This window comes from Lutjanus erythropterus, chromosome 6 (genome assembly GCF_056507025.1).
Source record: "Lutjanus erythropterus isolate fLutEry1 chromosome 6, fLutEry1.hap2, whole genome shotgun sequence".
Lineage (NCBI taxonomy): Eukaryota > Metazoa > Chordata > Actinopteri > Lutjaniformes > Lutjanidae > Lutjanus > Lutjanus erythropterus.
The window spans coordinates 36,811,658-36,838,915 of NC_139322.1; the positions used below are offsets into that span (position 1 = coordinate 36,811,658).

Below are 27,258 nucleotides of genomic sequence, written 5' to 3' on the forward strand. Positions count from 1 at the left end.
CAGAGGAGGACAGAGGACTGATAGAGAGCTGGACATTATGTCACAGTGAAGTTGACCTTTGACCTTTTGGATATAAAATGTCATCACTCCATCATTTTATCTTATTGTTAAGTGAGGTCACTGTTTATTTTTGAGTTCAAGTGGTCATTTGAAATTCCCTCCAGGAATTCTTGAGATATCACATTGACAAGAATGGATGACCAGTGAATACAAAAGCTGGGGGCTGTAAATAAAACTAGTTGACGATTATAGAATTTCACTTCTGAGTTATTTCTATACCTCAGTGCCTTCAACCTGACTCTCTATTGCCCTCTGAATATTTCTGACCGCATTAAATCCTTGGTTGTAGTCAGGTGAGACAGAGTCCGATTCATTACCAACTTGAATTTGTACAAACTTTCATCTTTGTTGCAGTGACAAACGTTATGTCATAGTATCAATCTGAGAACTGATTATTGACTAAACATGCTGTCTCATTAAAGGGTCAAAATGACCACTTATGGCATTTCTAGTAGTGATAGAATTCTGGCACAAAATATAATGTGTAATCTGTGGCCATAAAACATAAAGGCATATAAATCATAAAAAAGGGTTTTCAGGAATTCTGAATCACAGAGGTCTTTCAGTACAGTCATGAATGTACACCAAAAAAATTGGGCTGATCAGTCCTGGAGTATTCGAGATTAGCTGCGGACACAAACACACACACACACACACACACACACTCACACACACACACACTCACACACTCACACACTCACACACTTATACATGTTCACTTCGCAGCTTATGATGGACAGAGACAATAACATTTTTGACATTACTGCAGTGTTTAACATGAGACCAACAGTGAATTTCAGGCTATCTGGAGTCACTCTACAAACGATGTCTTGTGAAGAAAACGGCTTATTGTGCTGTGTATCAAACTATATATGACATATATAACATACAGTTTGATACTCAACATCTGAGCCGTTTCCCAAATCCTGGGAGTGTCGGAGGTATAATGTAGAGGATAAAACCTAAAAGTGGCAACCATGAGAATACACAAAGTCTCAGTCAAGAACTGAAAGATGTTTCTGCACAAAACTGCTGTTTACACGAGGCTCACGCACAGAACACGTTCATTTTAAAGACTTCTTTAATGGAGCGGTCACTCCTGTACAGCCGATACCATAATGACTGAATTTAATTCTTAAGTGTAACATGAAGGAACAAGACATACAACAACTTTGCAAATATAAAAAATAAGTGAGAGTATATAACACACCATTAAAGAGGTCATATAAAAGAGGCACTTAACAGTTTTTGCTGTTTGTCATTTTACCACTTTAGAAAATCTAAGTACTGCACCTGCCTTTTTGACAACACAACAATAAAAGACGACAATCTTGGCTAACTGTACATTATATTTATGCATTTATAGAAAACGATTAAAGAAATATTACATGGTTTCTTGCAAAAAGTTAGATGAGAAGATTCATGCTAATCTCATATCTGTACACTAAATAGGCCTGTGAACCTAAAGCCACGAGAGCGTTTGCTAGGCTGAAAAATCAAGGACTGTACCGAATCATAAGCGGTTGTCCCAAATCCTGTCCTTTTAGTCCTGAAAATGAACCCTTTTAGTAACAGATTATATTAACAACGTAGGAATTTGTGAAAATATTCTGATCAAATCACTTATGTAGGCTTTAGCTTCTGCTTTTAGATATCAAAATGTCCTGTTTGTTTTTGTTAAATAGGTCAGAGTACGTTGATACATTTTCACTTGTCTGTTGCACTGGATTGTGGGAGTGATTGATCCATTCTAAAGCAAAGAATTGGTGAAATCTAAAATATATATATAGGTTTAGGAAGATTACTTTAAAAATGTATTCCAATACAATTACTAATTATCTGTTAAAATATGTAGTCAGTAACGTAGTCCAAGTATCACAGTATTAAAGTGATGTAAACTGATAGTTTCCCATTACTTTTGGATTATCTCAATATAAAATATGGTGAAACTGTTTAGCCTAATCCAGGGTTTGTTGGGCTGAACACAATCTATGCTATTTAACCCAAACCATGAGTTTTTTTCCCCTCTTAACCTAACCAAGAAGGGCCTTCTGGCAGAAGGCCTTAAAGGCAAACTTCTCCCAACAGCTCCTGTTTCCAGTCTTTATGCTAAGCTAAGCTAACAGCTGCTGGCAGGAGCCTAAGTTTTAAAGATATGAGAATGGTATCAATGTTATCATCTAACCATTAGCAACTACAACAAAAAACATTTAAAGTGACAGTTAAATCTCAATGTTATACATTCTTTCAAAAAAATATTTAAAAAAGACATGCATCATAAGAAAATCATAATTATGAGATAAGAATTGACTTTTTTATCTCATAATTTTGCCTTTTTTTTTTTTTTTTTAAATCATATTTTACCATATAAAAATGACTGATCTGTACATCAGATTTCTTCCTCTTTTTTTTTAGGTATGCTGAATGAAAAAAATGATTGTAAAACATAATGAACACATCTCATATAAGCCATAGGTTGTACATTATACATTAGATAATACATACTTAGAAGACTTCAGGAACACACATCAGTAGTATACAATTGGATTACACTTTCTTTCAGTACACTCTAAAAAATAAAAAAAAATAAAAAAGCTGCGACAACTAAATTTCAAGGCAATGTACTGCTATAGATTTTTGAGTTCTGACAACCTGTGATCTTTAGTTGAGATAATTTAATTTTCTTCTTGAGTTTTAGAAACTCAAAAAAAAACAAAAAACTGAAAAGGTCACAGGGAGCTGTGAACCTGATTTGTCATTGTTTTGGTGCCTGATAATTAAATGGGTTTATCCCAAAGTATGAAAAGTTTTTACCATTCACTTTCACTTCAATAAATTACACAAGTTTTTGAGTTTCTAAAACTCAAAGATTTACATTTATTTTAAGAAGAAAAGTACATTATATCAAAAGACTGGTAGTTGGTAAAACTTTTTCATTTTTACACTCTACAGAAGTGCATCAACATGTTGTTTTGCCTTTTGAGAAAATTTACAATGTTGTTTGTTTTCAACTCATATTTCAGATTATGCATAATTCATGTGATTTTTGCATCATTTTCAATTTATATTAATCACTTAAGCAACTTTCTGCTGCATCCAAAGATACTTTACAGTAATATTGTTGGTCTGTAGGACTTTTTTGGTAAAGTCTTTCCAGAGTTGCATGGAGCTGGGTTTTATGGAAGACCCACTTTGCCAGGTTAGATTTTATTTCAGTCAGTTTTAAACCCAGTTTTGGCTCACCCGTCTTGGTCCGGCACCAGGTAGTCCTCATCGCCTTGCACTCGTCCTGGTGGTGCCGCTGTGACGCTTTCAGATGTGGTTTCGTGGCTTGCGTGGACTTCAGCTTTAGTCTGAGAGACTTCAGGGACGGGTTCAATGTCGTCGTAATTCTCCTGCGGGTCGTCCACCTCGTAGGTCACCCCATCTGTTAAGAAGAAAGACAGCTGCAAGTTAAAATGAGCTGGTCTAGCCTCTGATATCACATCTGTCCACAAAAGTGTGCCTCAGGGCTCTGTATTAGGTCCACTTTTATGTACTATTTTATTGAAATCATCTGGGTCATAATGTGCCAAATGCTAATTCCCAACTTTATGTGGATGACACTGTATAAAGTTATGCGACAACTTTTGTACAGGCCGCTGAATACTTGCAAAGTGTTTTTATTGTTATTAAAAATACACTGCTTGAACTAAAACTTGTTTTAAATGCAGGTAAGACCAAACTTATGTTGTTTACCAACTCAAAGCACTGGTCACAGTATATACGTTCAGTGATCACTCTTGATGGAAAGGAGATTAAGGAGAGGTTGTCAACTCCTACACATCCCTGACTTCCTACACCGATAATCCTGCTGCTTCTCCAAACTGGAGTTGTGTTGACCACCATCTACTGTAGGTAATACACTGACTGTGGGTAAAAATCTCATACAACCATAAATGAAATAATCCAAATTATCCCTTTAATCTGATTGGTGTCGATGTGAGAATTTGAACTGATACTAAAGTGTGAAAAAGATGTGATCAAACAAAACTTTCCTGTGCTTTGGTCGAGGGTACCATCTTGAAAGAAGCTGTCTATTGGAGCGCCAGCTTTAGAGGCGGCCGGAGAGGTCAGAGGCCGAGTCTCGACCGCTTCATCAATATCATCGTAAGGTAAGGAGGAATTGCTCCGTGCGTCACTCTCCATGAAGACTTCAGCATCTGGTCTGAACTCTATATGAACAACAGGAACAGAACATTTTTATAAATACTTTTACACTGCCTTACTTTTCAAATTACTACACCTTTATGACCCACTATTAAAACATTACAACTATTATACGTCTGTGCCTTTATTTACTTTGAAATCAAATTTCAATATAAAGAGAGGACCTCACATGTTACAACAGCACAAAGATAGAGAAACATGAAAAACAGATAAAATAAAAAATAAAAATGAGATTTAAACAATTAGAGAGGTGACATTAAAGGGATAATTAGGACTGTTTGAAGTGAGGTTGTATTAAGTATTTATCCATAGTGAATACAATGACCGCCAACAAGCCCCTAGTTTGGGGAAGCAGTAAGAGAACCGGTGTAGGAAGCTCAGCAATGTACTGCTGTGGACAGGGTCAGCAGCAAACTGTATTTTAGATAACTAAATAATAAAAAAATCAATATGTGTATGCTTTATTTAGAATACGTTCCCCGCTTTACCTTACTGTCAGACAGACTTTTCCAGTGAGAAAACCTTTGCTACATAAGCAAATATGGCTCTCTCCCCAAAACTACCAAACTCCTTTGGAAAAACTGGTTGTTTTGCTTCAGAGAACACCGAAGCTGCTGGTATATCACTGACTTGACTGGTTTGTTTGTTTGTGTTATTGTGTGACTTCAGATAATCCGAACTAACCATTTAAAACACAGAAACCACATGATAAAAAGAACTAAACAACCAATCGAGGCAGCAGAAGACAAACAGGTCCCCTGTTGTGTGAGGTAAAATTACTGTTTTGCCAAAGGAGTCTGGTTGCTTGGGAAAGAGTGAAATCTGATTTATATAATGACATTTTCCTGTAAGAAAGGCTGTCTGACTGAAAAGTAAAGTGGTGAACACTTAAACTGGTGTTGATTGTATAGGCTAAAATACATTTTGCTGCTGATCCTGTCCACAGCGGTTCATCGCTTAGCTTCCTACACCAGTAGGCTTCTCCAAACTGGGGGCATGAAGTGAAGTCAAAATATCCCACATACGAATGAAGCAATTACCAGCATTTGAGTTGTGGTTGATTCCTGCTCACATGACCAACTCAAATGCAATCATAAAACCCTACTTTTTACATCATCAAATAACTAATGAAAACCAAACCAATTGGAAAAATAAATGCTTGAACAAACATCAGTATAAGATCTAAAATGATAGAAACCGCCATCTGGAAAAATTTCACTTCTGGGTAGCTGTGATTCTGTCCTGGTGTCAACTGCCATCCACTGCGGGTAATACACTAATACACATCGACACTTCAAATAAACCTATCCCTTTAAAAAAGTGTTTTAGAGTACAGTAGACAATAAAAGTGAATTTTGCAAATATTTGTGCAAAAGAAATCAAGTAATGCAACTATATTTGATATACATAATACAACAAGAAAGTATAGAACGTTATATAAAATGTATGTGCAGTATTTATAATATACACACTAAACATTTGAAGTATATATCATAGAAATCTAAGAGAATGCTGTGATATAGACTTTATACAATGATATAAAAGAACAGAAATAGCAATATTGTAGTAATGTAGTATTATATAATGATAAAAGTTATAAAATAACATTTAAAACTAAATAATGCTTGATATGTCATTACTTCTATGATCCTCTTCTCATTGTAGAAATGATACCAGTGACATATAATTAAGGACAAGGAACAGTCTGTGATTAGGGATCACTATTCTTAAAACTGTATGAAAAAAATTGAGAAAAAATGAATACATGAACAAATGAATGAATGAATATCTTGTGAGACTCACTGCCACGACTGAAGTCTTCCATTTCATTTGCTTTGTTTGTGACGTCTTCGTAGTCGCCACTTTCAAACTCTTCTACTTCTTTTCTTGAAATCATCCTTGCTACGTTGAAAGAGCGTCAGACAGGTATTGTTATTAATATTATTATTATTATTATAATCTCACACAAATGTAATAGAGAAGAGCCAGAAAAACAGTAAGAGCACATCACATATTACAGCTCTGGACTTTTTAAAGAGTGATGTACTGCCATTTAAATGTCAAAGAGTTTCTAAGAGCTGAAACATAAACTCTGGAGACAAATGTGGTCAACCTGCAGAAAGACTGGCCTCTTGTGGCAAACAGGCTCCATTACACCTTTTTTAAGAATTTATTAATTCATCATTATTATTATAAACCATTAATGAAAAATATTAATACCAATATTCTAAATGAATTTCTTTATGAAAATTTAAACTTTAAGGGTATATATATATGGAATACATAAAATTTAGGAAAGGTTTTTGATTGCTTTCATTTTTTTTTAATTTTTTAACTTTTACATACAACTAGAAAACATTCAAAACAAAAACTAACATAATTTTTTTAATGAAAATGTGGCCCTCTAAAATTGTGTCTCAGGTTTCTGTCAGTTCTGTTACAGTTTTATGTTATGTTAAGGGCTGGATCTTTTAAAATATAATTTCCTAGTAATTGAGGAAAAATCAAAACCTCTTCAAAATCTGATTTTGTCCCAGTTCTCAAGAATGAGTTATTCAGTTTTAACTGAGGCAATAATAACTAGCAGAAGGTATGTGTAATAGAACAATATACTCACACGAGGCATTCATGGCCCTCTTGGCTCTCCTGGCTCTCCTGGCAATGTAGACTCGTACGAATACAGCAATCAATATCACCAGAACCAGAATAAGTCCTACTCCCACGATAATAGGCACGATGGGGGGCGGGGGCGGGGGAGGTGTTGGTGGGGGGGGCAGCACATAACCTGAAATCAAACACAGCCATGTTGCCTTTACTGCATTTACTCACAGAGTGTGACTGGCACTTACTGATACAAGTTATTATGAGCTGAGTTTTATGTTAAATAAGTTACAGAATACAAAAAGCTGATTCTTACAATACACAACTGATATGCATGTTTTGAGAATCAGCCTGACTTGTTGGGAGAGGCTTCATGGTTTTGGTTACCGTCACAGTAGATCTCAGCTGGTACTTCTTTACAAGTCCCAATTTTGACACAGTACTTGTAGTCCTTGTAGTCCTTGTCGCAGACCACTGTCTTCTGAAGGGTGAGCGGGGACAAAAAAGGAAAACTTTTTTTTAGACTCGGCCCAATACATTTTTCATGCAGCATACAAAACAACAGATATTTACCTAATTGCTAAAACTGAGAGCTGGATGAATTATTTAAAAAAAACATACAGTGAAACAGAACAAGATCACAGTTATATTATATAGATGTCATAAGACTACTGAGGGAGCTCTTGTCACAAACAAACAAAAATACATGCAAAGATTTACCTTTTGTTCTCTCTTCTTTGTGACTTTTCTTGCAACGGTTCCATTGTAACTACCACACCCAAGGTCTTTACACAGGTTATCCCTCAAACGATTGGGAAAATCACACACTTTTTCCAGCTTGTCTTGATAACGGACTGATATCTGACCTCCACATTGTTCTGTGGTGTTGAATTTGACAGTGTCTATAGAAAAAAATATATAAAAATAATTCAACCTCAACTTTGGGAAATAGTGGTTAAGAGAGTAGTTTTCTCTGGCATGTAGAGCTATTTGTTCATCTAGATAGTTTCGGTGTGAGATGCCAAAATTTGATATCAGTTTGTGGTCCACAAAGCACCAAAAAATAGATTTGAAAAACTCAACATCAGTGTCTCTTTCCAGTAATCATGACCTGGTTACTTAAGATAATCCACAGACCTTGTTGTGATCAGTTTCTTGTAGGAACTACTTTCTTTTTGCTGTAGAATCTACTGGGCTTTTCTCAGAACTCTCGCTTTTCTAGTAGAAACAAAGTAGTATCTACAAATACTGGTCTGTGAATTATTTTGCGTAACTGAGTCATGAGTTTTGTAAAGAGACATTGCTGTTTATAGCAATAGTCCTGACACACCTCCTCTGGTGCCCTTTGACTGGCTGGCTGCATCAGCCGGGTACCACTTTTGCCCCTTTAAACCTGGAACATCTCCTGGTGGTGACTAAAGGCACCACAGGCTGAGTGCCATTTCATCCCATTGTATTAGTAAGAATGCAGTCATCTTTATGACCGATATCTCTAAAACTCTCCAACTCACACACACACACACAAAAATCCAGATGTAGCACTACAATACAGTACACTACAGTAGCACTACAGGCCAGGGGAAAAATATGCATTTTTGGTTTTGCAGTGAGCGGTCCCATCAAGCTAAAACCAACCATTTTCTACCAAAGTAAAGGAGTGAACAAACCAGGTGCTGTAACATATCAATGTGTGAGCTTTATAGCTGCTGATATACTTATTCTTTTTTTACTTTTAACTTTGGAGAGAGCCAGCTGTTTCAACCTGCCCCGTCTTCATGCTAAGCTAATTGTTCTTAGTTATGCTAATTGTTGACAAAATAATTAAGAGTAAGTATATCTTGCAAATTGTCTAGAATTTCTGTCATATAAGTAACTGAATAGATTTATTTTTCTTCTGAATATGAAAATTTGACAAAATGTATGCTTGCTTATAAAACTAAGTGTTTAAAATGGAAACATTAACATTTAATAGGCAATCAAGTAAATTAGACAAAATATAATGAATAAAAGTTACTGGCGAAAAGCAGATGTTAACCATTAAAACGCTAAATCTGAGTGAACAACTGTGCTGCCTGTGTCACACTCTGTCTCCCCACAATAGTTTTCATCTAGAAAGCACATGCATACATACTTACCAACACAGTAAACAGAGACCAGTCCACGGTCACACGTCTCCTTATATCTGCTGCACTCGCCAAGTTTGTAAGACTCAGACACGTCACAATTGACATGGTACATGGCATCTTTCGGTTTTCCTGTTTCAGAGAGAAGAGCAATGCTGCCACACGCCTTTTCCGCACAAAGCCGGTCTGAATAATAGTTGTTCCAGTTAGAGCTGCACACAGGAGTATTATTTATCCGCACTTCACCATGACATCCCCCTGAAAGGGTGACATTGGGATCTAGGAAGGAAGCAAGAAGAGAACATATCAACTCCATGCAGAGTTATTTCAATTCAAGTAAATCTTTCTGGCACCAAATCACAACAGAAGAGTGAGGGCAGGTCTATACAGTCTCTTTAAAAAATTCTGGAGATTTTACGCAGATTACGCACTGAACAAGATCCACCGACCGTATCACCACACAGAAGGACGTTCCTTCTGTGAGATGACATAGCTGGTGGACAACAGAAAGGACATAGTTCCTCCTGAAAATGCTCACAATAAGCTCTGTGGATTATCTTGAAAAACTGGGTCATGATTTCTGGAAAAAGACATTGCTGTTGAGCTTTTCAAATGTATTTTTCGGCACTTTGTGCAATACAAGCTGTGTGCCATCTAGTTCCATTATATTTAAGAGCAGAGGTGGGACTAACTATTGTACTGTTACTTGAGTATTTATATCTCCAACAACTTTTTATTTTCACTCTCTACATTTTACTACAAATATTAGCATTTTCTACTCCTTCCATTTTCCAAACAGGCTTGTTAGTTTAGTTTTAAAAGGAAAAGTTATTGATTATTTTTAGTTTGCAATATTGCGCTTTGTCTTCCCAACATCAAGAGTAAACTGATTTGCCTGATTTCAACCCAAATGGATGGAACAATAGCACACAGAAAACACTTGGTGTATCCATCAATGCATATCATGTATGGCAGATGGTAACAAAACGAAAAGGACATAACAAGGTGTAACAAGACTGATAAACAAATCACACATGTATCTACAATGTGTTATAATATTTAACAAATGAATATGATGCAGGGGAAATAAACAAACAAGGGTTTGCTAATGCTATCATTCTAACTTTTCAATAAAATTAAAGCCTCTGTAGGTGGGCATGCCAGAAAAAGTCTGGGAACCACTGAACTAAGATCTGCCATTTTCTGTTATTTGAAAGAAAAAGCGTGACCTGCTGTCTTTGGAATTCAATGAGAAAATCTAGACCGTACTCATGGCAGTGTGTTAAGTAGAAATCTACAGCCACAAGAATAGTTACCTTCTCATCCAAGTCTTGGCAATACAGCAAATTAACATATTTCCCAAATTGTCAAACTCTTCCTTGAGTGGTCAACAATTTCTATGATTGTCTGACAGCAGTGCCTCAGATATAAATTTTACCTTGACATTCAACAGAGAGATGCCGCTGCTGTGAGGGCTCCCGTGCCGTTTCACATTTCCAGATGTTTTCTGGTTTATCTCCATATCCACAGCTGAAGGTTCTGTTCCAGAAAGGCGTCTGACTACTATTCTTATAAGATGACTTGATGAACTTGCCACAATTCAGATCCCGGCAAAGCGTCTCGCTCGCAGTGTTTGTCCAGCCGTCAGTGGAGACAGCCATTAAACCTTCCTCTGAGTGCACAAACACATGTCCAGTGCAGGCCTTCTCACGTAACTTCAGCTCCACCTTTCTCCAGCCTGTCAGTAGCATTGACAGGTGAGATAAGATTCAAAAAATACAAACATTACAAAACTTGATATGATCAGCAGGAACTAAAAGATGCAGATTATATGTCGTGGACTCAAACTAGTGAGCATTATTTTGCACATTCTTCCAAAAAACTAGATTATTCCTCCATAAGAAATAGTGTTGGGGTAACGCCCTAGTAACTAACTCGTTAGAATACTCAGTCGCTCAGTTTTTCAATTCAAGTATGCAGTTAAACACTATAAAATACAGAAATTTGGAGGAATCGACTGATCTTTTCTTACTAACTTGACATAAATGTTTTATTTATTAAAGTTAATGAAACTGAAAATTTCTAAGGAATTTACAGCACTTATAAACATGAATTATTCTAACAAAAAGTTGAATGAACGTGCGAGTTCAATCAACTAATTCAATTAAGTTTCTAAAGAAACACGATGAGCATATTAGTAGACTTCCCAGGATGCACTGAGGGTTAAAAGTTAAGCTAACTGAACATGCTTTCTCAAGTGCAACTGAATTCAAATCAAATTTATTTCACCAACCTTGAACTTTTTATTTGTTCTGAATCATTTCAATGTCTTTTACTATTCAATCAACTTAAAAATTTAAGGCAGAATGAACATTAAGTTAAAACAAACAGTTTTGTTACAGTGTAAAAAAGAGTAAATGAGAGATTGTTGCATGGATCTATGTGATTAGAAAACCCTCCACATTTCAACAGTTCTGTATGGACACGTGTTTTGAGAGGCTAACAGGTTTATTAGTTGCAACATTAGGCACTACAGGCTGTACAAGTGGGTGTTTTATTGTTGTCATAGAGACAGCTGTTTAGGCTAATATGTCTCTGCCCAGTTCACTGTCATATTGTCATAACAATATAACTAACACACGCAAACAATTTCAAAGGAACCTTAATTTTTGGTAATGCAAAAGTACAAAATAATTACTTTTCTAAGTAGGTAGGGTTGTAATGTGACAAGTTAGTTTTTTAATGGTATTAATCTTGTCATGTAATGAGTTACTTAAAAAAAACACCCCTACCTAACACTGACGAGAATGTCCCATGTTTGAAAAAACTCACCCATACATTATTCTGACCTACTAAATACATCCTACCTTTTACAACATGCTATTTCTTCTACATCTCATGTCTATGGGCCATATTTTCTTGATGTAATCATTTCTTTTAGGTAGAATGATGACAGAGTAAAGGGATAATGAAAGAATTTTGAAAGCAATAAATGTGAGACAAAAACATTTCACATACTGGAGCACTGGAGGCCACCGAGAGCGCAGTCCTCGCCTTCCTTGCTACGATTGACGTTACATGCTTTTAATGACTTGGCATTTTCAGGACACACTATTTGGGAAATGGACAAAGCATTTCCTGATTTCGGTCCGAAGTAGTCCAGCTTTTTGAGAGCCCGGCCACATTTCATCTCCTTGCAGATGGTGTTTTGTGTTTTGTCACTGAGAGCACTCGAGCACACTGGGACCAACTGGCCTTCATAGGATGCCACCACATTTCCAGAACATTTGTATCTGGAATTGAAACCATCAAACTTGGGCTTGACACTACCTGAAAACAAAGGTACAGAGTCAGAACTTCGTTATGCATGTTTTGTTTTTTTTTATCATCGTCCTTATTATAATTTATTAATATTTTGTTATTTTAATAAACAAACCAAAAAAAGATCTGTATCTGGATCAAAACAGTCACAGACTGGCCCATAGTTTAGCTATAAAGAGCAACAAAGTCCCTGTAGAGGATGGGAGGTTATGATAGGTTCAACAAAGGACTCTCCTAAGGAGACTGGGGTCCAAGTCCCAACCTGAGACACTGGAGTTTGAGTCCAGTTTGTAAATATAAATTAAGGATTTAGATTAGCTGACTCATTTCTGCTGTATCATTATTGTCAGTTCTGAGTCGTGGTTTTGTTAGGTTTCAGCAACAAAACTACTTTTTACATTTGGAAGAGATCATGGTCTAAAGCCACATTGGTGATTTACACCCCGGGTGCAAATAGCATTGTTGGCTACTTACACTCTGCTAGTCACATTGGCTATTTACACCCAGGATGCAAATTGAACTGTTGGCTAAGGAAATTCTCTGCAACCAAGGTGTAAATAGCCTTGTTTGCTGTAAATAGCCACATTGGTTATTGTTAAAAAAAAAAGCCACAATGGCAATTTACACCCAGGGTGCAAATAGCATTGTTGGCTATGGACACTTTCTGTAACTGTGTGCATCAAATTTGACTATGTACTTATTTAATATAAACGTTTTTAACTGTGTTCAAGAGTTGTCTTGGTGTATCTCAAATAAAACACAGCTTTTAAGAATTTTTATAAGAATTAGGGAAACGCAAGATCCAGATTAAAACAACAACAACAATTATTATTTAATTTGTAGATACATTTGTACCTAATTTAATTTAAAAGAATTTGACCAAAGAGAGATAAATGGTACTTTAAGGTGGTAGGAAAACCTTTGGGCCAATCTAATTATGACTGAATTCTGATGATCGAATATCTGAATATTTTATTCTGAATAACAATCCATTACCTGAGCAAACGACATAGGCTGGCTCACAGCTGACGTTTTTTTCATTGTTTCTGACAAAGTTGCACTCGGTCAGGTTGACGGTCCGCTTTGTAGTGTGCAAACTCATGAAGAGCACTTCTGTTTTGCCAGGTTTGTTGTGGGCATGTAGGACTATATCCCCACAGTCTAGCTCTTTACACAACATCTTAGATTTTTCTTCTGTCCAGGAGTCTTGACACACACCTCCACAATTGCCTCCCATACAAACATTGACCGTCCCCCAGCACCCTTTGGTCAGCTTCATTGTGCGGTGTTCTGTTGTGGAAAACAAAAGGCATGGGGAATTTGTTTGCATCAGCAAATCTTTACATAAACACGTAGTTCTTAGACCAGTTTAAAGGGGCACTTCACATCCCAGTGAAAAACAAATATTTTTCCCCTGACCTGTCGTGCTATTTATCCATCACCAAAGTTTCTGTGTGTATATATTGGGACTAAATGGCAAAAAGTAGATTTAAAAAATTCAAAACCAGTATCTGTTTCCGAAACTCATGACCCACTACTTAATATAATGATCCACACACCATGTTGTGAGCAGTTTCATGTAAGAACTACTTTCTTTAGTTCTGGTAGATTCTACTGCAGAAAGTAGTTCCCACATGGAACTGCTTACAACAAGGTGCAGGGATTATTTTGGGTAAAGAGACACCAGTTTTGATTTTTTTTTTTTTTAAATGTATTATTTTGGTGCTTTGAGCACCACAAGCTGAGTGCCATTTAGTCCTATCATATTCGAGGCAGACATCTCTACAGCCGGTATCTACAAAACTTGAGCAACGCTGCAACTCAAGAGGAAAAATAAGTATTTTTGATTTGGGGGTGAACAGTCCCTTTTGGACAAATGCATGATATTCTCAGCAGTTTCAGCAAAAATTGACCAATGCTTCATCTCTTCAAACTGAACCACCAGCATAATAAAAAATGGTGTGACAAATGACACATTTAATCCAATTCTACATTCTCTCAATGTCACATTACCTGAACACGTCACACTGGCGATGGTAGTTTCATTGTAGTCTGACGGCAGTTTTGTAGCCTCACATCCGAACAGAGACTCAGAATTAGATGAGCATTTGTAAACGTCTTTCCAGATATTGTTCAAATTAGCACTAGGGACGGAGTCCCAAAGCAACGCTTTCCCACATTGCATCTGTTGACACACTGTGTGTGCAGTCTCGTTGTTCCATGTGTCGTTGTACCCTGATAGCCAATAGGAATTGTCGCCATGCTGTATCCCCACCTTGCCAGAACAGGTACCTTCCAGAAATACCACCTTGTGTCCTGACAGTGACAAAAAAAGGGAAAGAGAAGTAAACAATCAGTGCAACTTGTCTAGGGTGTCCCCTTCTTCCTTCACATTGCATGCTGGGATAGGCTGTAGCCCCCACACAAACTTGAACAGGGTTAGCTTGTATGGAAACTTAGCCTACTTTTACTTAAAGATACATTTCAGGATTTTTATGATTCTTAATGTTAAATAATAACTCTAAACTATACGTTGTAGAAAAGAGATAGGTAGGAATAACGTTAACATGATAACAGACTGTGAAAATATCTACTGTACTATGATATGACAAGATTATTTCATTTTATTATTATTATTATTATTATTTGATAAAAGGACTTCTACTGAATGGTGTATTGTTTTTGTTTTGTTGTACACAACTGATAATTCATGCCAAGCTACTCTAAGTTAAAAGGAAAAAAAAAAAAAAAAAAAAAACTTATCCGAACAAAAAATGCTGCACACATCATCATATCATATTAAGGACATTTTTTTCAAGTTATCGTTTTTTAAATACTGCGATAAGTATCTTATCCTGGACTTTTTAAAGGTACCATTTTAGGCCACGGAGATCAGCTCAAGTGCAATTTAAGTTTTGAGATCTTGTGTGAAGTATATTCTGCCCCCCTCCAAAGTCCTACTGAGGTTTTCAGAGCCAAAATTATGACAAGTATTCTCAAAATAGTGAGTTAGTACAGCAAAATATGAAGTTAGAGTTCAAAATAATGAGTTGTTATCTCAAGTTAATAAGAAACTTTCTCAAATGATGACTTGGTATCTCAAAATACTACATTATTATTAGTAGTATTTTCAATACTAACTCATAATGAGTTAGTTACCCAAAACTAAAGTTAATATCACAAAATATTAAGTTAGTATTTCAAATTAGAAATGAGTTTATATCTCAGAATAATGAGTTACTATCTCATGACAATGAGTCACAGTCTTAAAATAATATGTTAGTATCTCAACATAATGGGAAACGTCCTAAAATAATGAATTAAGGTCTCAAAATAATGACTTACAAATCTCAAACAAGTTAATGAGTGAGTAAGTCAATGATTTTCTAGCATAAAACATTAAGTTAGTATTTCAAAATAATGAGTTTGTATCAGAAAATAATGAGAAAACTTCTCAAAATAACTTACGTGTCTCAAACTTATGAACTAGTATCACAAAATATTAAGTTGGGATTTCAATATAATGAGTTACTATCTTTAATTATCTCAAAATAAAATGTTGGCATCTCAAAATAATGAGAAATGTTCTCCAATAACAACCATCTCAAACTAATGTATCAGTATTTGTAGTATTTTGCAATACTAACTCTTTATGAGTAAATGTTGCAAAATATTAAGTCAGTATTTCAAATTAATGAGTTAGTTGCTCATTTTAAGAAATCTTCTTAAAATAATGAGTTAGTATCTCACAATGATTTATAATCTTAAAATAATGGGAAACTTCCCCAAATAACTTACTTATCAAAACAAAAAAAGTTAGTATTGCAAAATATTTGGTTAGTATCTCAAAATAATGAGAAACCTAAAAACATGAGTTAGTTAGTCATTATTTGGAACTCTCATTATTTTCAGATACTATCATAAAATAATAACTTATTAACTTTTCACAAAATATTAAGTTAGTATCTCAAAATAATGACAAACTTTTTTCAAATAATGGACTAATGTCTCAAAATAGAGTTAATATAGCAAAATATATTAGTATTTCTATTGCAGAGTTCAAAGGGTTTTTGCACACTACTCGAACTTCAATGAGACAGATCCCAGTTCACTTCAGTGCCTTGATACACACCTCTGTACTGCAGGCTAACAGTCTGAAACCAGTCAGAGACCACAAAAAAACAAAACAAAACAAAAAAAAAACTGCTCACCCTCACAGGTTACGGACACTGCCTTGGGCTTGTCTCTACCGGGTCCCCCAAACGTCCTCGAGGTGGCTGACTCTGTTATAGTACACTCAGATATGTTTTTGGCACTTCTATCGCATTCTAAAGTCTTAGCCAAGAATTCACCTGAGCCCTGGATGTATTTTTCACTAGTACTTCCTGTTGTCCCACAGCCGTGTTGTTTGCAGACAGTATCTGAATTGGCCTCATCCCATCCTTGTTCTGTGGCGCTCTGCCATCGCCCTTCATAGTAGATCTCCACTCTCCCAGCACATCTTCCAGAACCATCCATAAATCTCATGTTCATGCTATCTGTACCATAACAACAAGAGAACTCTCAAACATGTGACTCACACCAAATAAAAAGGTCTTGCTGCATATAGTTGGGCAGAAATAACTAAACATACATACATATGTTTATAATTCCTCCTTACATCTAAAAAGGCATAATTGTGATTACAAACAGGAAGAGACTATGATCGTTACCATATCTCACCTGAACAGGCAACGTAGGCCATCTTAGTACATGACAATGTGGGCTTGTTGTCATGCTTTGCATTACAGTACCACAGTGAGGACTCTGTTCCTGAGCAGTTCACATTGTCCATTATCCCATTTCCGCTTTGCCCTAGACTATTGAAAGTAACAGCCTAGAAGAGAGCACTGGTGATCATTTGGATATCATGCCATTCATTTGTATCGTCTGTTAGCAGAACTGCCCATGTATTTGTCATTTGTCGAGGAGAAGAGGAGGAACAGAGAAGGAAGAAGGAAGGAGAAGAAGAAAGAAGGAAGAAGAAATCATGTGTCTCTAATCCCCAAAGCATAACACTTAAGTAAGCATTAGCACATGGTGTAAATTGCAAATGACAGATGATTTGTTATATCCAAAGTTTTAAAATTTAGACAATTGCTGTAGCGATGAGCTATGAGTTAGTCTTTCAAAATAATTAATTGTCTCAAAATAATGAGAAATCTTCTCAAACCAATGAGACAGTTTCTCAAACAAAATTCTAACGCATTATTTTGAGAATGTTTCTCATTATAATGTTCTTTTCCTTAAATCTTATTGGATGAAATGGGTTTTTCCATATGGACCTGACACTTAAAACTCACACTCCCGCAGTCTAGCTCCTTGCAGACCACTTCAGCATCCTCCTTGGTCCAGGTGGAGGCACACACAGGATGAGCTTCACCATTCACTTCAATATGAACTGTACCATAACACCTGCTGGGTTTACCTTTGTCCTTCAGAACTACTGAAACATTGTCTGTGGGAAATACAAATTATAGGAAAGTGTTTATACTTATGACCTAGATTATTTTGAGATACATGATTTAGATTTTCAAGTGGTGGGTAAATTAAAAATGAATTTGACTTGAAAGACTTTATTTTTCTTTTGATGTATATATTTATCTGAAAATACAACAAAATGTAGTTGCTTGTGAAGAAGATGTGGCTGAGTATTAATTAGTTGAATTACCTTTGCAAGTCAGCAATACGTTGTTGTTGCTGTCCAAATCGCAACCGGTCACCGCACCACACAGCATTGGGCATGCAGTCCTGTTACATGTGTTAACATCAATCCATCTGTTGTTTTGCTCTTTTTGCAGGTACCCACTGCAGACATTCGATGTGTTTGCTTTCTTCTTGAGCTGTAGTCTCTCATGACCTGTTTAAACAAACCATTTTCTCAATTCACTGTTGCCACACTTGAGTAAACGTGTTTCGCTTTTTTCTTTTTCACTGACAACAAGATAACAATCAGGGTGGTGAGACAGCACATGCAAATGAGTAATAAATTATATACATATGAGACAAATAATAATTAAATAAATAAAAGAAAAATAAAAGAAATTTAATTTAAATGAATACTTGATACAAAAATATCATATATAGAAATATATAAAAAGGCAAAGCGAGATATAGCAGATATATTTAAATAATAGGTTTTGTAATTCTTTTGTTATCAATAAAAGTAAGTGAGAATTCAGTACTAGTTTAGCACTTTTAGTACTATAAGAAAAGTGATGAAGAAGAAAACTTCTTTTTCTGAATAGAAGATTTTGCATATGGAATAATGAAGTTAATCAAATACTTATTTTATTCTTTTTTTCCATAAATAATGAAATGACAGAGAATTTAATTTTATTACCTGACTGAGTAATCATGAGTGTGTGTGTTTCAAATCATTTTTTATGTTCCTGTTATGGTTAATACACCAGTATGTAGAAGCTCTTTAATTGAAATGATATTTTTAGTGCTAAAATATAATTATTATTGTTATCCATGAATTTTCAAATTTACTGTTTTACAAAAAAACAGAAAAAAACAGTAAAGCACATTATTATTTATTGATTAAGATGTCAAATTATAATTATTTACTTGTATTCCTGAACAGAAAAATTAGTTTTAGTGGTTGAATGTTAGGCTTGATTAATTTCTGACTTCCCAGGGAAGCCCAGTGACTCTCTCTGGACTCCTGCTGCCGCGCTCACACAAAACAAGCGCTCCCCCCTACCTTTCCTGTGTCTCCTCTTCATTTGCTCATAACAGACGGAGCTGAAAACAGCGACAGAAGTGACACTGTACTGCGTCACACCACCAAACTTTCAGAACGCACAAGTGTAGAATAAGTTTTGAATTTTGTAAGAAAGATGAGAAACGCTGCTGCAGATCATTTATGCAAAACATGTCAGACAGCAGAGAACAGAGACACGAGTCTGACCCACAGAGACGTCATGTCACTGTGAGAGCAGGTAACACTTCACTGTTCCTCCACACTGATCAAAACCATCAGCACTCTTCATATGAAACAGAGCAGCACATCATCTTACTGCAGAAATACTGATATTTTAAACAGTTTTAAAATTTGTTCACAGATTCTCATTTAGGCTACAGGATCTCATTTACACATGAGACTCATAATAAGACGTTAACACCACTGTAATGTCTCCTTGTCTCTGTCTCTACTGTTACTATATTTAGTAAAACTATCAGGATTTGTTTTTGCAACTAACAGCACTCTACAAATGTGGTGTTAATTGAATCAAAATGTAAAGATTCAGACATGGCATTGTCTTGTATTGCATTATATCATGCCATATCGTGACAGAGCTGAATCGTATCGAACCAAATCATTGGCCATTTAAAATTTTTTAAGATATAACATTTCGTTGAATATGTATTGAGATACGTATCAAGTCGGTCTCAGTCAGTGACATACACACCCTTACTTGCAAGGTCGTACGGGGATTTTGAAGTGACCTTCAATTTTGAGATATAAATCAAGATTTTTGAGACATTTCTTTAACCAGTTAATGTCAAGGGTATTGACAGTATCAAGGAAAATCCAGGACCTCAAGACCTCCACCTGTCTTACTATTTGAAAGAACTGAATTCTTAAGCTGTGTGTGTGTGTGTTAGTGTGTGTGTGTTTTACCTGTACATCTGACAGACACAGGAGTTTTGCACTTGGATGGTGATACATTGGTGACACACTGCCACAGATTCGTATAATCTTCGATGCCTGAACAATCGAGCATCTTCTTTTCCGAGTCTTTGAAGTCTTTCCATAACTTCCATTCATCCTTACGAGCCTCCTCGGCTTGTCCACACCCAAGAGTTTTACACAAAACATTGGCTTCATCTAGTCCTGTATGGGAGAGCAATCATACATATAGTGTTAAATAATTATTACAATCATACTAAACATTTAACAACACTGATACTAGTAATATTATAAGGATTGAAAGAAGAAAAATGACATCAAACTCCAACAAATTCATCCCTAGGGGGTCTTCAGAGTTACTGCAGGGGGTTCTCCTAATTATTGCATCATAGTTTTTTTGTGTGTGGGGAACCTTTATGCCTTTATTTATTTATTTATTTATTTAAAATGAAAATATGTCTCAATACACAGTACACATTAACATGAATCCAACATAGCAAAAGACTGCTCATGAATCCTTGTGCATCTGTGTGAGGTAGTTAACCTACTAAACCAATGTGCAACATCTAATCCATAATCAGGCTTGGGGAGTAAAGGGATTACATAATCAGGATTGTATTCAATTACATTTCCAGAAAAAAAAAGAAGAAAAAAAAAGGACGTAATCAGATTACAGATATGTTTAGTAAAAATGTGGATTATTAGTAGGATTGCAATTTAAAAAATAAAGAATGATATATGACATATATATTTCTGGTGAAAATGTATTCTTTTAGGAGTCATATATGTAACTTAGAAATTAAAAGAGCATGCCAAAACATTTCATAAACTTGCCAGGAATTATACAATTTAAAAATGTGTAAAAAGTATTGATGAAAACTAATCAATGATCGATCAAGGAAAGAGTGTACAACTTTCAACCCTGGTTAAAAGCATTTACAATCTAAATCTAACAATACCTATTGATAATATAGGTGGAAAAAGGTGCTATGCCCTTTAAAATTGTGTCCCAAATTTCTGTTTTTACAAAAACAAAATTTAATCAGGCATAAACCCTAAGGATCCCTGGGTAAAAAAGGCGAGAATACTGCCCAAGGACTGGTAAACCCTTTGTGTTTCAAAAAATTCATTAAATAACATGGTTATCAGATGTGTCTCAACCACAACATGTCAACTCCACAGCCCCTCTAAATGAGAGCTAAATAAGAATTGTGGTTTAAAAGTGTATTTTGATGAGCATTAAGAGAAATCTTCGCAACTCTAATAAATAAAAATCGATACTATGACTATGCTGTGAAATCAAAGAACGTAACATTTTGTCAATTCCATACGACGTGAACTCTGTCAGATTTTTCTTCTGACAGACTCGATGTCTACAGTTAAAAAATATATTTAATCACTAGAAGGTTGGAGGTCGTTACAAATTTTAAGAGCCCGGAGTTTAATTATGCCATGAAAATATATCACAAAAGATCAAAGAGTAAAAATCGAAACCCCCTCAAAAAATTTATAAAATAAGATTTAAAAAAAAAAATCAGAGACATATGGGGATGTGCTCAGAATAATGAGCAGATGCTGTTTCTTGTCATGAACCATATTTTGTTTGCTGTGTGTTGTGGTGGAAAGGAACTCATTACATATAATCAAATACTCAACCTAAGAATCATTTTGTGGCACTTGAGACTTACTTATACTTCTACTCCACCACATTTCAGTGGGAAACATATTTTTTACTTAACTTCATTTATTCTAGTTACTGAGTACCTTTAGATTAAGATTTTATATTACGAAAAGGACATGATAGTCTTCTAAAATACATAATTCATTGTTTGACATCAATCTTGCAATCTTGTCACGTTCTCCTCTGAATGTCTCACTTGGCGTCATTTAAATAAGTAACTGTCTGAGATCCAAAGAGGTCAAGTTATCCAATATTTGACAAATAAAAAGAAATTTGAATGCAGTCTAAAAAATGGAAACATTTTTTTTAAGGAGAACTGTTTTTCCTTCCTTTCCTTTCCATTAATCATCTACTGACCCATCACATTTATTTTGTGACCCTCTGGTGGGGTCCAACCCCTAGATTTGGAATCACTGGACTAAATTACCTAATTTTGTATATAGTAGATAAACTACTGCACTTCCACCTTTATCAGCTACAACATTAAAATTATTATTTTATTATCATGTCAGAGATTATTGGGGATAACATACATTATTGCAAAATAACCTCCAACATGTTCATAACTGGCCAGTTCACTGTACATTATCCCACTTATTGCATGGCTACATTAAAATTTATTTTATTGATTTTAAAAATATTTTTGTTGCTCCTCCAGTCATTGAACAGAACTGTATCCATAGCAGTCGTCCTTTATTCAAAGGAATGATCTGCTATTCAGAAATATCAGACCTTGGAATGCTGTAATCGACCAATCAGAATCAAATATTCAAACAAATCCATTAATAATTCCCCAATAATGACCTGCTTACTGTATATTATCACTTAAATTATTTATAATTACAATTGAAATAATTTTTCAAACATCCCAGGATATGAGTGGAAAGTGAGATATTGTTCATTCAAGTGCTTTTATAACTTTTTCTTTTTTTTTTTTTTTTTTACTAAAGCACAGCTTAATCATGTCATGTGATATACTTCACACACTCTAAAAGGGACAGTTCAAACCATCCATCCACAAAATCAAAAATACATGTTTTTCCCATGGCCTGCAGTACCATTTATCCACTTGTGGGAGTTGCAGAATTTGGAAGACATCAGCCGTAAAATTGTCTGCTTTTTCTCCAATATAATGGGACTAATGGCACTTTGTGTTTGGTGGTCAAAGTACCAAAAAACCACACACACATTTGAAAAGTAAAAAAAACAGTGCCTCTTTTCTAAAATCATAACCCAGTTAAACAAGATAATCCACAGATGTTGTTGTGAGCAGTTTCATGTAGGAACTCTACAGGTCAGGGGAAAAATATGTATTTTTGATTTTGGGATGAACTGTCTCTTTTACAAAAAATGTCACTGGGACAGCTGCTGGGGACTGAGATGATTGGGATTACAACAGTGGGATTACTCATTACATTTGCACATTACTTTGACAAAATATTCTGTTTTTTTCTCCTTTGAACAGGTGTACTGTTAACATTTAAACAGCCTGAATCTGTTGATGAGCACAGATGCAAATTCTTACCCCAGTTTTCAGCACAAAAGTAACCTTTTTGATTAACCTCATTGATGGAGTACTGGACAGCCCCCGCACATCTATGTCCATCCAGGCTTATTTTAATTTTATCTAGAAGAGCAAAAACAAGTAAAAGCTACATACAAATCAAATCAATAAAGTCATTACATTTTATTCAGTCACATTTTACATGTTTTGGATTACTTGCAGCAGCTCTTTCACGGCACAGAATCTTGAATACATATTCAACTTGAGTAAAAATGAAAAAGTTCAGCCTTACCTGAACATTTGATCTTTTTCAGTTCGTCCCCTCTGGGAGGGATGACGCCCCAGCCTGGAAAGTTACACTCCCACAGATGGTTCTCACTTCCATTGCACTTTATATCATTGAGCCACACAGTTCGGTTGCGAGGTTGTAATACAATCTCTGTCATGTCTGGCTTCCCACAGTGAGCACTCCTGCACACCACTTTTTCAATGTTGTCATTCCAAAATGTGTGTCCAACATAGCCCAACACGCTATTATGGTAGATTTCAATGTGGCCTTCACATGGTTTGTCCCCCTTTAGAACCAGCCTGTTTACATCATCTGATGACCCTGCATGAGGTTTAGAGAAGTCTGTAAGTTTACTTTTTTTTCTCATTTGCTGTGATTTTTTTTGATTGCTGTCAGTGTTTGCATACATGGCCCATATCTTATTAATGATCCCTGTACTTACACTCTGTAGAGAGTTTTTATTTTCTTTATCTTTGCAAAAAATAATAGAATCACTTAGTATTCCAGGTATTCCTCAATTAACTCATCTTTGATCATCACACATTCTTTTTTTCATTTTTCCTTTCCTTACTTTTTAAATAAAAATCATTTTTGTATCACTATCCCTCTAATGCACAACATGGATCTAAAAGGTGTCAGTAGCAAACAGTGCAATTTGGGGTGAACTTGCTTTGTGGCTATTTACACCCACGTGGCAGGAAAAACTCATCGTTTCCTAGACCTAAACAAGTCGTGCCAAACCATGACATCGGAGACACTGAGCCCTCGCCTCCCCCAAGAAGAGAAGGGAGAGTTGGGTGCTCAGAGGTAGCGGAGAGCAACTGAAGCGAAAACGACAATTTCATTGATTGTTAATTAATATTACGGATATTCAATGATGAAACAAAATTATTCCCGAACATAGACCAAAGAAATACTCTCCGACGCATAAAATCACATTGGAAATGAATTGTTGTGCATTAGAAGGCGTGTGGACAGCCTGTGCATCAACAGGGTTAACTTGAAAAAGTTGGTGTCCGAGCCGCCTTAAAATTTTAAGTTGACCGAATTTGAAAATACAAGGAAGTAAGATAATTATTATTATAATGACTCCAAATGAATAATCTTTTCTAATCAAATAAATGTGATATTAATTCATTTGTAAGAGAACATCTTCAATAAGCTAAAGATATGAAGTTGAATCAACAACTCTTCAGTCACACTGATAAACAGCACAAACAAATTTGATTTCCTAAAAGATAAAATCTAAGGCACTCTGGTGAAATTTATTCTTCTTAAAAAAATCAGTTTGGGGGTTTTTTGTATTTAATTTAATTCATGTATTCACATGCATAACCCCTAGAGGGCAATAGATAAATGCTTTAGGCTTCATACACATTCATTCCCCCAAAAATGGAGCAATTGTGACAGTGATTAACATTGAAAATACATCAAATTCTGAAAATCAAACAAGTACCAATAAATAAATAACATTCAACAATTTGAAAAACATAAATGAATAAATATGCCCCTAGGTGTTTTTTGTCTGTTTGTATGCTTTACCTACTCTATTTCAAACAGAGAATAAAAACAGGGACTAAAACGGTTGACAATGACAATAAAATAGATTCAAAAGCCATATTCATAATATATAATAAAAAAGAAAATACCAAACAAAAACAAATCAAACCAATACAAAGGATAAAAACAAAACAATACTGATAATAATAAATTAACAGAATGTTAAATAAAGAACAAAATTAATAAAACAATCATTCTTGAGAATGGAGACTAAACCATATTTGGAGAGGGTTTTGTTTTTTACGATAAATCTGAATCATGTTTTTGTAAAAATCTAACGGAGCTGACGGAAATCTGAGAGTGCCATCATCTTCATTTGGGAAAAAAAAGAAAGAAAGATTTTAAATCAAAGACATAATGGCACATTTTTATACCTATATTATCAGTAGGTATTGTGAGTTTCAGATTTGAATTATTATAACTATTAATATATTTTTAAACTGTCTGAAGTTGTGGATTTTTATCTGGGACAAGGTTGTTTTCTGGAACACAGCAAATTTAGAAATTAAAGGAAATAAAACAAACCAAATTATTACATAAATTACATGTATTTTATCTATACAAGTCCTGAAATAATAAATTTTTACCAAAAACTTGGAATTAGAGTTTTGCTATTAATATTTTTTTGCTAGGACATCAAATCAAAGGATGGACATCAAATAAAATAAAAATAATTTAATGGTTATGCACCATTCCTAATCAAAACATAGACTGAAGAGGTAGGCTTTAAGTTTGCGCTGACAATTTCCAACACTTCCAGCAGACGTCAGGAAGAGCGTTCCTGAGGCTCGCTGCTCGTATGACTGTGAAACGCTTTAAAAACAACTAAAAGAATTTTAAGATCAATGTGGACACTATCACGCAGCCTAAACTTAAAAACTAGTATGAAGAGTTCACTCCTGGTTCTGGTGAACATGTGGGCTGTAGAAGTCTGAGCCCAGAGAGGAGAGACTATTGCAGAACAGTCCAGCCCGCTCGACAGAAAAGCGTGGATCAGTGAATTTATTACATTTTTAAGTCGGATCAGGATCGGGTCGGAACTGAATTCAATAACCTATATCAAGTTTCATAGTGTTTTTATTATTGTGAAAACCAACAATGACTTATCTGAAAGTGTTTTAGAGACACTTTAAGTTTCCATATGTTTTCTCCAAATTACAAAAAGAAGGGTGTGAGGAATTCTAAGTAAAGATCTAAATGCATGCTGGGAAGTCTGCTAATATGCATGTTTCTATAGAAACTTAATTTAATGAGTTGACTGAATTCTGCACAGTACATTCATTCAACTCTTTTCAATTTAAGAGCTTAGAAGAACTCATGTGTTTAAGTTCTGAAGTGAAAATAAATACTGGACATTTTTAGTTTAATTAACTTCAAATAAAACTTGTATATTAACAGTTGAGCTAAATTACCAAAATTCCTAAATGATTTTTTACAGTGAGTCAAATTTCACTTGACTCACAGTTAAACGTTTGTGATCTCTGCTTTTTATGACTTTTACAAATCCTAAAATCTAACTGGCATGAAAATCCGTGTGCTTTTGAATTCCTTTTCATATGTTGCCATTTAATGATAAAGGTAGCCCAAAATCTACAATTTTTCATAAAAGTTAAAGATTTCAATTTCCACAACAAAATCCTCTTTGATGTCCTGGATTGATTGGAATGTCATTAGGTACAAATTAGGTAAAAAACAATAAGAATTTCTTTGGCAGAAAAGCTCAATTTAAACCACAGTGCAGTAAATACTCATTCAGTATCCATTATTGGAAACTTTATCCCCCCATATGCTTAAACTAGAACAGCCAAGATGGTCATTTTCTATTTTCCATTTAAAATGTTTTCTTTTAAAATAAACTGAATGCATGGATGCTGTGGTTATACTGTTACTTCTTTACCCACTTGGAAATACATCTTGGCTGCTTACTAACTACCATTTTACAAAGAAACTTGCCTAAATACAAATAGTTTGATTAAACTGACCTAATCAGGAGAATGATTGAGGAATCTGAGCAGCATAAAGTAGAGGAGACCAGGGACACTCGTAAAGCTTCAGCATCTAAAAAAGAATTTGCGCCTTACAACTCTAAAATTTCAATACAACATTGCTAGTGCAGTTTTCATATCCAACTTTTTTGTTTTATTTTTTACATAAAGAAAAGCAGTAGCACTTGGTTATTTTGATTGATACCTTAAAGAGACAATTTTTTGGTGCTTTGAGTGCCATTTAATT

General features: G+C 35.1%; 1 protein-coding gene across 1 annotated transcript; it reads right to left on the reverse strand.

Annotated features, from left to right (window-relative positions):
- Positions 1-3,027: 3,027 nt before the first annotated feature.
- On the reverse strand, positions 3,028-23,902 carry LOC146325668 (scavenger receptor cysteine-rich type 1 protein M130). Its single transcript, XM_084719881.1, has 16 exons — positions 23,470-23,902; positions 19,984-20,196; positions 18,025-18,213; positions 17,657-17,811; positions 17,037-17,190; positions 16,526-16,852; positions 14,328-14,630; positions 13,311-13,604; positions 12,012-12,323; positions 10,432-10,731; positions 9,002-9,272; positions 7,258-7,382; positions 6,887-7,054; positions 6,073-6,171; positions 4,098-4,274; positions 3,028-3,487 (listed from the first exon to the last, which is right to left on the reverse strand). The coding sequence occupies exons 1-16, from the start codon at positions 23,873-23,875 to the stop codon at positions 3,300-3,302; spliced, it is 3,681 nt and encodes a 1,226-aa protein (XP_084576007.1). The 5' UTR covers positions 23,876-23,902; the 3' UTR covers positions 3,028-3,299.
- Positions 23,903-27,258: the final 3,356 nt, after the last annotated feature.